We start from the raw sequence: 14,076 nt of genomic DNA, 5'->3' as shown, positions 1-14,076 counted from the left end.
GATACTAGGGTTTAAAATACTTCTGTAGAAGTTGAAGCATTAACTCAAGCTTTTTACTCTTTGAGTAAAGTACCGGATTTAAAACTACTTAAAGTATAAAAGTAAAAGTAAAAAAAAAATAAAGCCATTAACTACAACCTGACTGAACCACAGAGTCCTATAGTTTACTATAATGTTAAAATATAAAAATGTTAATGTTAATAATATAATTTGGGATTTTGCACTAGGCTGTTCTCTGGTTTTTCAGCTGCATATATGCTGATTGTAAATCAATGTATTTTAGTAGAATAAAGTAAATATATTAAAGAAGTTTAGTTGGACAGGAGTTTATCTGGAGTTCTCTTGAGTCTCTGCACGGATCATCTTCATACTAGACTACATACGTCTGCTATGTTCTAGCTGGAGTGTGTGTGTGTGTGTGGGGGGGAGGGGGGTGGTTGGGGGCGTGTGCAGGTGTGATGGATCACAGTATAAACCAATAGGGAGTTGGAATGGTTTATGTTTATACTTCTCTACATCCAATCGCAATCAGATTCTCTCTATCTGGATGGAGAGATTTATCTGGATAGGAGTTTTATTAAACGATGAGAAGCCGGAATAAAAACGAGCTGAAATTAAATAGGATTAACGTGGCTGTTTTTATTAAAATGTAAGGAGTAGAAAGTTCAGATAATTGTGTGAAAATGTAAGAAGCAGAAGAAAACAGTAGTCTAAATAAATAATTACTACACTAAAGTATAGAAATAAAGAATAAAGTATAGAATGTGTACTTTTTTACTTGAAACCTTTAGTTTACAATAAATATAAAATAACTTCAAATTATAACTACATGGATTAATAGTATCCAATTTTATATGTATTTTAAAGAGTTTTATTATATTTTTATAAGTTTTATTATTAGTAGTATTTTTAATACTAAATCTGCCATAGGAACCTGGCTTTTATTGTACATTTACCAAAAAAAACTACATCTCCCACAATGCACTTGGAGAGTACCCGGAAGTGGAAGCGCGCTCGTGTCTAGCTGCATGTGTGTTTTGGAGACAGTGCAGAGAGAGCGGTGAAGGTATGGAGTCTCTCTGTTACTCTGAGTTTTATAATTAATAATCTAATAATCTGATATTCAGAGCGGGATTAGTGTGTATTAATGTGCGTTAGACACTTGATTAGACTTTAATACAGGACCACGTGTCTGCTGACGGAACCTGTAGCTTATATCATTCATTCATCCATCTAAACACAATACATACATTATTACATATATATATATAACTTACAGCTCTGGGAAAAAAAATAAGAGACCACTTAAAAGTGTAAGATTCTTTGATTTTACCAAATTAAAAACCTCTGGAATATAATCAAGAGGAAGAAGGATGATCACAAGCCATCAAACCAAACTGAACAGGAGTAAAGCAGCATAAAGTTATCCAAAAGCAGTGTGTAAGACTGGTGGAGGAGAACATGATGCCAAGATGCATGAAAACTGTGATTAAAAACCAGGTTTATTCCACCAAATATTGATTTCTGAACTCTTAAAGCTTTATGAATATAAACTTTTCTTTATATTTTTTAGGTCTGAAAGCTCTGCCCCTTTTTTGTTATTTCAGCCATTTCTCATTTTCTGCAAATAAATGCTCTAAATGTCAATATTTTTATTTGGATTTGTTTACTCAAACATATACCCATAAATAAAAGCAGCAACTATTGCTCAGCTCCTTCAAGATGCTGAGAAACTATTCCAGGTGACTCTCCCTCATGAAGACACTGTATTTAAAAAAACTGTATTTAAAAAAAAAATAATAATACTTAGAAGAATCTAAAATATAAAACATATTCTGGTTTGTTTAACACGTTTTGTTTACTTAATAATTAAGCATGTGATCCTGTATAGCTTCTATATAGTAATATTCAGTATCTGAATATTAAATGAATAGGCTAACCCTTTTGAGAGTACATCAGTCATTCCATAGAGTGAGTATCAGAACACTACCTGGTTACCCCTCTCAAGAGTCCATCATTTAGCCCAGTACAGTGAGTATTAGAATAATAACGGGATACCCCTCTTGAGAGAATTGTAAGGTATGAAATGTAAGGTATGTTTCATCTTGAGAGACTTTTTAATATATTTTAATATACATGATGATGCATTACCAAGATTGCCTAAAAAAATGATAATCATCTTGTCCCGCTATTGATTGATATTGGTGAACGACTGATGATCAGTGATCGATGATCAGCCCAAAAAACACAGATTATTCCATCTCTATTCCATACCTAGTATCAAGTCTCCCGTTTTGGCCGGTAAAAAACTACCGTATTTTACTCCTCTTTCCCGCCGTCCTGTCTCATTAGTATTTTCCTGTAAATTTCCTGTATTATATAAAATTTTAAAAAACTTTATTATTGAGGAGACAGGGCACTGACCACTCTGTGTCTCTTAACCAATCGTGGTGCCGGTTCAAGGAGAAAGTCCCGCCTTTCAGGAGAAACAGCCAATCAGCTTGCTGATTTGCAGAGCACAAAGGAGGGTCAGTGTGGGGAAGCCCCCCCGTCGCTGCTGTGAGTTCAGGCAGCTATTTGGAGCAGCTGATGTCAAAACAGATCTGGATATTCAGCGATTTTTCTAAAAGAAAGGTAACGGTAGGCTAATCATGTAAACTGTGATGAGATTTTTCTGATAGCTGCTTAAAAATACTCGTCTCCGAATCAAAACACACAGATTAAACCTTTTAAAAATAAAACAATTACAGATTGTGACTCAGTTTAACTAGAAATGTGGAGAGGACCGAAATGAACTGAACTGATCAGGGGTGGAGTGATCAAAAGAAAGAAGTATTAATTAAAAATGATTAATTGTTTAGGCCCCTTAGGACTAATTTTTACTGATGGAATAAATCTGGTCCATGTCCTTTTAGTAAAAGCTAAATCCATTAAATAAATTAAAAATATATCATATATAAAAGAGTGCATTTATGCCAAAAAAGACATAAAATCTTAACTTTTTTTTAAAAATAACTAGCAAATGTTTTTTAATTTGGCTGTAATAAAATAATTACATATGTAGGAATGTTCACAACATTTCAGTGTCAACAAAGGTAGACCCATCAGATTCTGATCATCTAATTGTAGTGTGTAAGTGGTTATCAGGTGGTTATTTTCAGATTTTTTTGTAAACCTGTCTTAAAATGTAAGGGATACTGAACCTTCGTTGGGCTGATGGGACGGCTCAAAGCGGACAGAGATATTTTTAAATCTAAAACTTGTCAGGTATGCTCTATTCTAAACCGTAACTGGAGTGAACAACCCAGCCACATGATTACCAGAGCAGGGTGGTGTGGTTGTGGATCACCGGACAAAAATGTGTTTGTAATGTTTTAATCCATATTATGGGAAGAATATCTCACTTAATTAAAGAAAAATAATTTTGAAAGGACCCTCAATTGAAGTCGCAAAGACCATCAAATACGTAATGATGAAACTGGCACTCATCAGGACCACCCCAGCAAAGGAAGAGCAGGAGTTTCCTCTGTTGTACAGGATAAGTTCATCAGAGTTACCAGCCTCAGAAACCACAAGTTAACAGCTCCCCAGTATTTTGGTTTGTTTAACACTTTTTTTTAAAGTTACTACATGATTCCTTGTGTTCCTACATAATATGGATCACTTCAGTATTCATTTACAAAATACTGAAATATAAAATAGATAACATATTGAATAAGAAGCTGTTTCCGAACATTTGACTGGTACCATTACCGTGTTCAGCTGTTTTTTTCAGCAGAGTTGATGTATAAAATAGATTTAAAGTGTTTATAGTTATGGAAGGTTATGGAGCACAGCTCGTTAAAGACGCTGTAAATCTCAGCCAGACAGCAGATGACAGCGTTCTGTAAATCCTCTCGTGTCTACAGAACACCAAATCTCACACTCTCAGCCTTTAAGCACCAGCACTGCTGCTGTCAGCCAACTCCCAGAAAATAAAACTATAAAACTGTGGCAGTGTAAAGGAGCCGAACCCTCGCGTGCTCAGCTGTATCAGTATAAAGCTGTGGTGGTGTGGGACCTGTGGCTGTGGTGGGATTCTGTGGGCTGATCTGATTTTACAGTCTTTTATATTCCTTTTGTTTAATGTTTTAAGAGTTTAGTCTGTACTGTACACTCAGACATGCACTTTATTACAAACTGCTATATTCACTATATACTGCTATTATATATTTGCTATTCACTCTGAAACTCAAAAATTTACCAAACTGTTTTTATTTATATTTTTTTATGTTTTATTTAATATGTTCTTATTATATCTGATATATCATGTATTAATGTTAAAAACTTAAGGATTAGGGCCTAAATTGTAGTTTAAAATATTGAATCCAGTCTGGGGTCATTTCCAGCCGCAGTGCTGTGACGTCTAACTTTAAGCATTAGCTTAAAGTTAGCATTTTTCTAATTACTCCCCTTAAACGATCTCGAAATTCACAGGATCCAGTGATATTTAGGAGGTAAATGTACACAGAACAAAACGTTCAGGGTTCTGAACATATTTATTTACCACAGAATGTGACAGAGACCACTTCAGTGGTCTATTGGACTGTAGCCTGCATGTTTACTGTGTTAAAACAAGCTACATAGGACAAACCGCTAGCTAATATCAACCTAACTTTCCGGAACATTCAGGGTTCTTCAGTGTAGCTCTGAAGAACCCTACTAGCGCTAATCGCTGCACCCAGCCTTAGTGGATCTGGTCTAGTGTATGCTCTCTGTTCTGTGTTTCAGAAGCACTCGCTGTATGCTGTTCTGTAGCCGTGCTGATGTTCCCGACTCCGCTCTACTCCCACGCTGGTCGTGGGCCGTTCTCAGAAGTGTACGAACCAGCAGAGGATTCCTTCCTGCTCATCGACGCTTTAGAGAAGGATGCTGATTTGCTGAGGGAAAGCAGGTGGGTGTTTTTCTAAAGGGAGTGTTGTGGATTTTGTGATGTCATTAGTAATTTCTGACTACTTTATCATTTGTTGACACTTGATTTGGTTTATCTGATATATATTTTTTATAGTGGTGACAATCGTTACAAAAAAATTAAGCATTGTATTTTATTGTATGTACTTCACATTATAACAAATTTTATTTAAATGCAATCATGGTAAAACAAACAAACAAAAAAAAAAACAGAGGCGCATCTCAAAAAATTTGAATATCATTGGAAAGTAAAATTATCTCAGTAATTCAGCCTAAAATGTGAAACTCATATATTTTATAAATGTATTAAACACAGAGTGATCTATATTAAGCGATACGTTTCTTTTATTGTTAAGTCTCAGAAAATGTGAATATAATATAACATGCATAAGTCGCTTGGGGCGTGTCTCACTCAGAACGAGTTGTCGCTGTTGGGCATTTCTAAACACGTGCAGTCAGACAGGAAGGATACAGAAACAGGGTTTAGCCTGTGTACGTAATTCCTAAACATTAAACACTCATGCAAACATTTCACATTATTTCAAATGCACATCATCTAAACAATTAATAATTTTTATTTTATCAAATACAATTATTTAACATAATTAATTATGTATAAAAATATTACAATACATTAGATATAATACATTATTTTGCTTAATGTAGTAAATAATTCCCTTATGTTATATATATATACAGTCATATGAAAATAAATTGGGCACCCCTATTAATCTTAATCATTTTTAGTTCTAAATATTTGGGTGTTTGCAACAGCCATTTCAGTTTGATATATCTAATAACTCAGAGGAGATTCAAATAGGTGAACAACTTGCAATTGGCCACCTTAAATACCTTTTCTCATGATTGGATACACCTGGCTATGAAGTTCAAAGCTCAATGAGGTTACCAAACCAATGTTGTGCTTCAGTAAGTCAGTAAAAAGTAGTTAGGAGTATTCAAATCAATAAAATGATAAGGGTGCCCATACTTTTGCACCGGTCAAATTTTGGTTTAATGCATATTGCACATTTTCTGTTAGTACAATAAACCTCAATCCTGAAATATTACTGTGTCCATCAGTTATTAGATATATCAAACTGAAATGGCTGTTGCAAACACCCAAATATTTACAACTAAAAATGATTAAGATTAATAGGGGTGCCCAAACTTTTTCATATGACTGTAAGTATGTATATATATATATATATATATATATATATATATATATATATATATATATATATATATATATATATATATATATATATATATATATATGTGTATGTATATATATATGTGTATGTATGTATGTATGTATGTATTGGATTTTGATACCCCGTATTGAAGTAGCCCAAATTACAATTATAAATATTATACTCATTTTCTCTGTGTTTTTCAGACCTGCTGTGTGTTTGGAGGTGGGCAGTGGTTCGGGGGTGGTCTCTGCTTTTCTGGCTTCTGTGATTGGGCCAGAAGCTTTATATCTGTGAGTGTGAGACTCGTGCTTCAGTACTTGATTAATTCAGCTTTATACTGTTTGTTAGTGACTTTTTTCAGAGTTAATTAGTCTGAATATAAGGTATATCACTGGTAAGTATACATAATAAATATTAAACCACAGTTAGTTCCAACCCTGCAATGTGATTGGCTGAGAGGTGTTCTATGAATGCCATTATCAGCCAGTAATGCACTCACGGAGTGTTTATAACCAAACAGATTGTATTTTCTCATACTCTTTAACTCAAAATCTTGTAATAAACACTGATAATGGAACTGTGGTATAATCACAATAATACACTCGAGGTTCGTGCTATAACGTGTAATATTGGCACTGCTGTGCTGATCTAAGGCACTCGGTTCATTATAGCACAAATCTTGAGTGTGTTATTGCATAAATATATATTTTAAATCAAACATAGATGTATTATCCTTAAGCACAATGTTCTTTTACCATTGGATACATAAGCTAATTTATAATACATATATTTTGCTTTTTCATACATAATGTTTGAAATGTACTGATAAAAACTGATATTAATAAATCAGACAGTATTGATCAGAGATTCCGATTTTCACTGTGTGTGTGTGTGTGTGTGTGTTATAGCTGTACTGATCTGAACCCTGCTGCAGCTCAGTGCACTGCTGAAACGTCTCGCTGCAACAAGCTTGATCTACAGCCAATCATAACAGACCTGGTGAGACACATTCGTCTTTTTTTATTCTCTCTCTCTTTCTCTCTTTACTCTGTAATTAATACACACTCACCCTGGCGCTTTTATTACCATGCTTCTGTAGTTGCTGCCAGTATAAGTTCCTTATTTATTACTGTATTTTTTCACACTATAAGGCTCAGGTTTCGGTGAAGTTTCTCCAGCACTAAGGCTGGGTGCAGCAGACCCCATCGCTTTCTATTTTGCTGTTCAAAGGCAAATATATATAGGACTGTAGCCTTTATATACCATGTTAAAACAAGCTATGTGAGATGATCCGCTGTCTGCTAAATTCTAGCTCAGGGTTCCTCAGTGTAGCACTGTTGAACAGCATTTACATCCAACTAGCGCTGCGGTTAGCAGCTAATGCTAAAGCTTAGTGCTGGAGAAACTTCACTGAAAACTCACCCTTAGACAAAATATTGGATATCTGAGCTTACTGTAAATAAACAGAAGCACTTTACTTACCCAAAAAAAGTTTTTTTCAGGAGATAAATCTGTGTAGATTAATATCCAGCGCTCATTTTACTTTAAAAGAAAATGTTTTTTTAAGAATTACAGTTTTGTTTAATTAGTCGCTTCTCCCAGATTTCCCATTAGAATGGAGACATTTGCTCACTTTAATGTTGGCATCCTTACTAGTGTCACTTAATTCGCCTTAAAGTCTGATTTTTTTTTTTTCCTGAAGCAGATCTGTTTCTGAATGTTCATAATGTTTTATGTACAGTATATATATATATATATATATATATATATATATATGTATATTGTATTTAATAATGGGTTTGTTTGTTAGATGGAGTGTTTGTTACCCAGACTGAATGGAAAGGTGGATGTTCTGCTCTTCAACCCCCCGTACGTCGTTACACCTTCTGATGAGGTTAAGAAACGTTATGATAAAGCAGTTAATCACACTAAATACTGAGCTTGCTGTTGAAATTTTTTTTCTTCACACCTTGGATATTTAGATTCTTAACAGTTATTAACAATTAAATATGTTAATAATTTGTATTAACTTTTAAGATTGTGTAAATATTTTGTTATATCTTTTCACGGGGTAAGACTGAAAATAAGACACTTTGATAGTATACAGCTCAAAATACCTCAATATACAGCCATTACTGTCTAAACTACTGACAACAAAAGTGAGTACATCCTTAAATACAAATGGCCAGATTGTGCCCAATTAGCCATTTTCCTTCCCTGGTGTATCATGTGACTCATTAGTTTTTAGAAGGTCTCATGTGTGAAAGGGGAGCAGTTAAATTTGGTGTTTTGGGTCCAATTCTCTCATACTGGCCACTGGATATTTAACATAGCACTTCATGGCAAAGAACTCTCTGAGGATGGGAGAAACAGAATTGTTCTCTACAAAGATGGCTTAGTCTGAACATGGATAATGCCCTAAACTGCCTAGGGTTGACAGAAAAAGTTGAGTCCTACATTTGCAGCTGCTTTGCTGAAGAAGCTGAAGATAAAGGTAATTGACTGGCCAAGTATGGCTCCAGACATTAAGCCTATTGAGCATCTGTGGGGCATCCTGAAACCGAAGGTGGAGGAGTGCAGAGTCCAGTGGCGACCTGTGAAGCTATAGTGAACTCCATCCCCAACAGAGTTAAAGCACTGCTGGAAAATAATGGTGGCAAAACAATGTACTTACATTTTGGGCACAATTTGGCCATTTTCTCTTGGTGTACTCACTTTCGTTGCTAGTGGTTTGGACATTAATTGTTTTACTATAGCTGTACACTGACTACTACACTGTATCAAAGTGTCATATCTCCAGTTTTGTACTTTTAAATCAGGGGTGTCCAAACTTTTTTTTTTGTTGGCGGCCAGAAGGAGAAATATATTTGAAGTCACGGGCCACAGACTCTGTAATAAAACAAATAATGAAATATACCACTTTAAATAATACATTTTTCTAATTATTTCATTTACACACCATTTTACTTGACTTTCTTTATCTTTGACAGTGTTGTGTAAACTAAGATTTTTCAAATTGATGTTTCATTTCATGATGTCTTTTAATATTAAACTCCTTAATTACGGCAACTTTTAGACTCATTAGCCCTTTTTCTGGGGAACAACTGAACACTCTAACCCCTTTTAGGCTTTTTGGCCCGTTTTTCTGTGCTACAATTGCGCACTCTCTCCTCTTTTAGACTCTTTGGCCCGTTTTTTCTGCGCTAGAAATGCACACTCTCTCCGCTTTTAGACTCTTTGGCCCGTATTTTTGCACTAGAAACACGTTCCCTCTCCGCTTTTAGACTCTTTGGCCCGTTTTTCTGCGCTAGAAATGCGCACCCTCTCCGCTTTTAGACTCTTAGGCCTGTTTTTTGCACTAGAAATGCGCACCCTCACCGCTTTTACACTCTTTGGCCTGTTTTTCTGCGCTACAACTGTGCACTCTCTCCGCTTTTAGACTCTTTGGCCCGTTTTTCTGCGCTAGAAATGCGCACCCTCTCCGCTTTTAGACTCTTTGTCCCGTTTCTGACACCTAGCGTTCAAACTTTGAATCTCACATTATAAAAACCTGCTTAACAGCGGGCCAACTTTCATTCTATTTCTAAAATACCTCGCGGGTCGCTCCAAAAAAAGGAAACGGGCCCCAAATGGCCCGCGGGCTGTAGTTTGGACACCCCTGCTTTAAATGGTAAGTTTCTTACTTTTTATTTTACAAATACATGAGAGGTGCACTATTTTTTGTGGGATACTGCCAATATAGACTGTGAATATGCCTGTAGATTAGTTTAATATCTTCTTTGTATTTAAATGCTCATGTTCAGGTGGGCAGTCATGGTATTGAGGCGTCCTGGGCTGGTGGAAACAGAGGCCGGGAGGTGATGGACAGATTCTTCCCAATGGTTCCACAATTACTGTCCAATCAGGGTCTCTTCTACCTCGTTACAGTCTCCGATAATAAACCAGGTAGGATCATCTATGAGACAAACTAAGTTTGTAAGTTTGCCCGCTAAGGAAGACGTGTAGGTTAGTTTTAAGAGTGAGGGATAGAATATCAAAAATAAAATCCAGAAAATCATATTGTATAAATTATATACATTTATTAGCATTTTGCAGTTTTGGTCCACTCCTCTTTGCAGATCATCTCTAAATCATTAAAATTTTGAGCCGGCTGTCGCTTGGCAGCTCGAAGCTTTAGCTCTCTCCATAAGTTGTCTATGGGATTAAGATCTGGCTATAGGCCACTCCATGATCTTAATGTGCTTCTTTTTTGAGCCACTCCTTCGTAGCCTCAGCTGTATGTTTTGGGTCATAGTCATGCTGGAAGACCCAGCCACAACCCATTTTTAATGTCTTTCTTACTGTTGCACCAACAGTTGTCTCCTTTTCGCCCAGTGTCTTACTTATGGTTTTGTAGGCCATTGCAGGCTTGTGCAGGTCTATGATCTTGTCCCTGACCTCCTTAGAAAGCTCTTTAGTCTTGCCCATTTTGCAGGGATTAGAGTCTGATTGATTAATTGAGTCTGTGGACAGGAGTCTTTTATACAGGTGTCTGTATAAACAGCTTTTTTAAACAGCTGTCTTTAATGCAAGTAACGAGTTGATTAGGATTACAGTACTCTTGCTATTTAATAGAGATGAACCAAAATGAAAAAGTAAACAAATATTGAATAAGTAAACATTTACCATTTTTAATATCCCAGCAGACAAACCAACAAAGCACAAAACATTTACCTCAGCAGTGCTATTGTAATTATACAATAGTGCTACTCTAACCACCTGTCTACCTCACCCGAGCATTCTAATCGTACATTTACCTCAGTAGCTATTCTAATCAAACATTTACCTCAGCAGTGCTATTCTTAGCCAGAATTGACCTCAGTAGTGCTATTCTAATGAAACATTTACCGCAGCAGTGCTATTCTAATTATATATTACCCTTAGACGTGCTATTCTAATTGTGAATTTACCTCAGCAGTGCTGTTCTAATCGTACATTTACCTCAACAGTGCTATTTTAATTGTGAATTTACATCAGCAATGCTATTCTAATCATATATTTACCTCAGCAGTAATATTCTAATCATACATTTACCTTAGTAGTGCTATTTTAAGCATACATTAACCTCAGTGGTGTTATTCTAATTATACATTTACCCCAGCATTGCTATCTTGATCACGCATTTTCCTCAGCAGTGCTATTCTGATCATACATTTACCTCAGCATTGCTATTCTAATTACATGAATTGAAATTTGCGTAGAGAAATACAACCAGTGTTTGTTTGGTAACCAAACAATTCCTAAAGATAAGTTCATTCATTATCTTTACACCTAACTTGTATCTTACAGCTGGATACTGAGAGTCACTTATTTAATTTATTTGTAAAAAATAGAGTGTAAAAATGAACTTAAACCTGCTGTTTGTCGACTCTCATAATGTTAAAGAAAAAAGTGCAGTTTGATTTCAAATGAATATTATTGTTCTATATTAATTTTATAAAAGTGCACCAGCTTTCTATATGTCTTTTAGTGATTATGGTAGTCTTTTAAGTTTCAGTTGGCAAATAATTGGAGCATCCCTGATGTAATCCTTACTATTTAAGATAAGTGTTGTACTGTTTATATTATATAACTGTAACAGTGCTGTTGATCTTTTTATATGTTTTTCTTTCCTGTCTCTGTGTTTAGAGGAGATTCTGGATCTTCTGAGGGGTTCAGGGCTGAGGGGGACTGTGTGTCTGTCCCGTCAGGCTGGTATAGAGAAGCTGTCCATCCTGCGCTTCAGTAAGAGTGAATACTGTTAATCAGCAGCGCTGATGGACTGACTGACCACAGGATCTCTTTCACTGAGTGAAGGAGAACTGACTGCAGGATCTGCTCTGTGTGGAGTTTTTGTCGTAAGCTGAGACTGTTCTTCACTGAGGGTTTAATGGGTTATCTGCCACTATGATCGGGAGATCGCTGGTTCGAATCCCGGTCATGCAGCTTTCCATCAGCTGCCAGAACCCCGAGAGCGTACAATTGGCCTTGCTCTCTCTGGGTGGGTACAGTAGATGGTGCTAACGCTCTTTCCCCTCATCACTCCTAGGGTGATGTAGATCAGCACGAGGCGTCTGTGAGCTGTGACCTAATGATACTTCAGCTGCTCTTTGGGGAAAAAAATGAAGATAAGAGACAGTTATTAAAATCAAATAAATCTGTATATTTAAATACAAAAATGCATTTCAGTATTTTTAACTGGAGGAACTCAAGATGAAATATTGTTTTTACTTGACTTTCAATAAAAGTATTAAATCTGTTTGCTTAAATCTTGCTTGTGTAGATATTAATGGGAATTTAAATCTAGTCATGGCAGTCTAAATATGTATGCACAGTTAGGGAGTCCATAACATGAATAAGACTTTATTTTCGTGGAAATATTAATTGGATTTGTTTTGACCCTTTGTGGCATGGCACTAACCTTTGATTATTACAAAATCCATTTAATTTGTGTCATTTTTTGGTAATATTCACAAAATGCCACAAATAATAACATTTTTTTTTTTTCGTTTACTTAATAAATTTGAGTCTTTTGTATTTGTTGCCTAAGGGCAACATTATGCAGCTAGACTTCTTTAATTGGGAATAATGCCAAAGCAGTGGTGGTTATTTCCTTTCTAAAAATACATCCAAAATGTGCCATAAATGGTTTATTATTTGTAACATTATTATTGTATAACATTTTAAGATTTAAAAAGTTAATTTCTTTTAAAATTGGAAGAATTGAATTTATTAATAAGGTTTTATTTAATTATTTTATAAAAGGGTCTTAAATTTGATTTTTTTTTTTTTTGCGCTAAAAATTATGTCGTCCAAACAAAAATATCAACTGATCAAACTATTCCAATAAAATTATTCCAGTTATTTTACCTACTGGTTGTCTCGTTTCAACGCATCATTGGACAGGTGACTGTTCAGTCCAGTGTTCAACCTCACTCACAAGATAGCACCTCACAACTTGTACAGGTGTGGGCATTTTCTTAAACATTGCTTGAATGCATCACTTCTGGATGAATTTACAAACTGCTGTCCCATAACTTTTGGCATGTCAGTGTGTGTTGAAGCTTTTTCTAACAGTTTATATAGGACGTAATGTGTAATATAAGTGTATGTGAGTAAAGAACAATCTCAAAACTGTTACACCGGTGCAGGTTTTGTGCAATATTATGATTTAATACATCAGTGTAGAGAAACAGAAATTACAGTATTCACAGTCACGTGCAGAGAGCAGATACAGTGTTCACTATTGCAGTTCACCATCAGGCACTGGTCATGCAATTCATCTTTTATTAGTCTGAATAATACTTAAGTAGTGTCTAATCTAAATGTGAGTTCTTGTAATGCTCAACATGGCATCTGTTTACAGATAAAGACCCACCCTTTAACAAAAAGAGCCAATCAGCTTAAGAGGCAGTGTGCTTGGTATAGAAGCCCAGGATCAGTGTGGAGATCTGCGCAAGCACAGTAGCCAGAAAAAGCAGAAAATGCATGTTTTTTGTGCATTATTGACCTAAATGCTTCAAACCATTCATAAGGTTCTTATCAATTATTTAAAAAATGTTTTTAAAATGACAATTTGACCTTCAGTTTCTAGCAGGGTTCTTGCACAATTTTAAAATCAAATTTAAGGTTTTTTAAGACCGGTTTTAGACCTCAATAAATTTGAATTTAAGACACATATATATTTTCTTTGGTAGAAAATAATTTGTCCAATTGGAAATCATAACTTGATGCAGCTACCTCGCCGCTAACATTACTATGTTATCTAGCTCACTGCTAATGTTAGCTAGCTTGCCATCAACCTTAGTTCTTTCCCCAGTAATGTAGCTAACTTGCCCAAACGTTACTATGTTAGCTAGCTCTCCACTGACCTTTATTCTCTCCCCGGTAACATAGCTAACTCACTGCTAAT

The 14,076-nt window shown here is 35.5% G+C and overlaps 1 protein-coding gene across 1 annotated transcript; it reads left to right on the top strand.

Annotated features, from left to right (window-relative positions):
• The first annotated feature begins 993 nt into the window (after positions 1-993).
• On the top strand, positions 994-13,304 carry n6amt1 (N-6 adenine-specific DNA methyltransferase 1). Its single transcript, XM_007237290.3, has 7 exons — positions 994-1,066; positions 4,771-4,933; positions 6,350-6,436; positions 7,055-7,145; positions 7,957-8,040; positions 9,950-10,091; positions 11,814-13,304. Exons 2-7 carry the CDS (start codon positions 4,806-4,808, stop codon positions 11,927-11,929), a joined length of 648 nt encoding a protein of 215 aa, XP_007237352.3. The 5' UTR covers positions 994-1,066; positions 4,771-4,805; the 3' UTR covers positions 11,930-13,304.
• Positions 13,305-14,076: the final 772 nt, after the last annotated feature.

This window comes from Astyanax mexicanus, chromosome 21 (assembly GCF_023375975.1).
Source record: "Astyanax mexicanus isolate ESR-SI-001 chromosome 21, AstMex3_surface, whole genome shotgun sequence".
Classification (NCBI taxonomy): Eukaryota; Metazoa; Chordata; class Actinopteri; order Characiformes; family Acestrorhamphidae; genus Astyanax; species Astyanax mexicanus.
This window is presented reverse-complemented; position numbering and strand designations above follow the sequence as displayed.

Coding starts and splice junctions, on each gene's coding strand:
- n6amt1 (XM_007237290.3), top strand. CDS start 4,806: ATGTTCCCGACTCCGCTCTACTCCCACGCTGGTCGTGGGCCGTTCTCA. Junction 6,437..7,054: donor GGGCCAGAAGCTTTATATCT/GTGAGTGTGAGA, acceptor TGTGTGTTATAG/CTGTACTGATCTGAACCCTG. Junction 8,041..9,949: donor TCGTTACACCTTCTGATGAG/GTTAAGAAACGT, acceptor GCTCATGTTCAG/GTGGGCAGTCATGGTATTGA.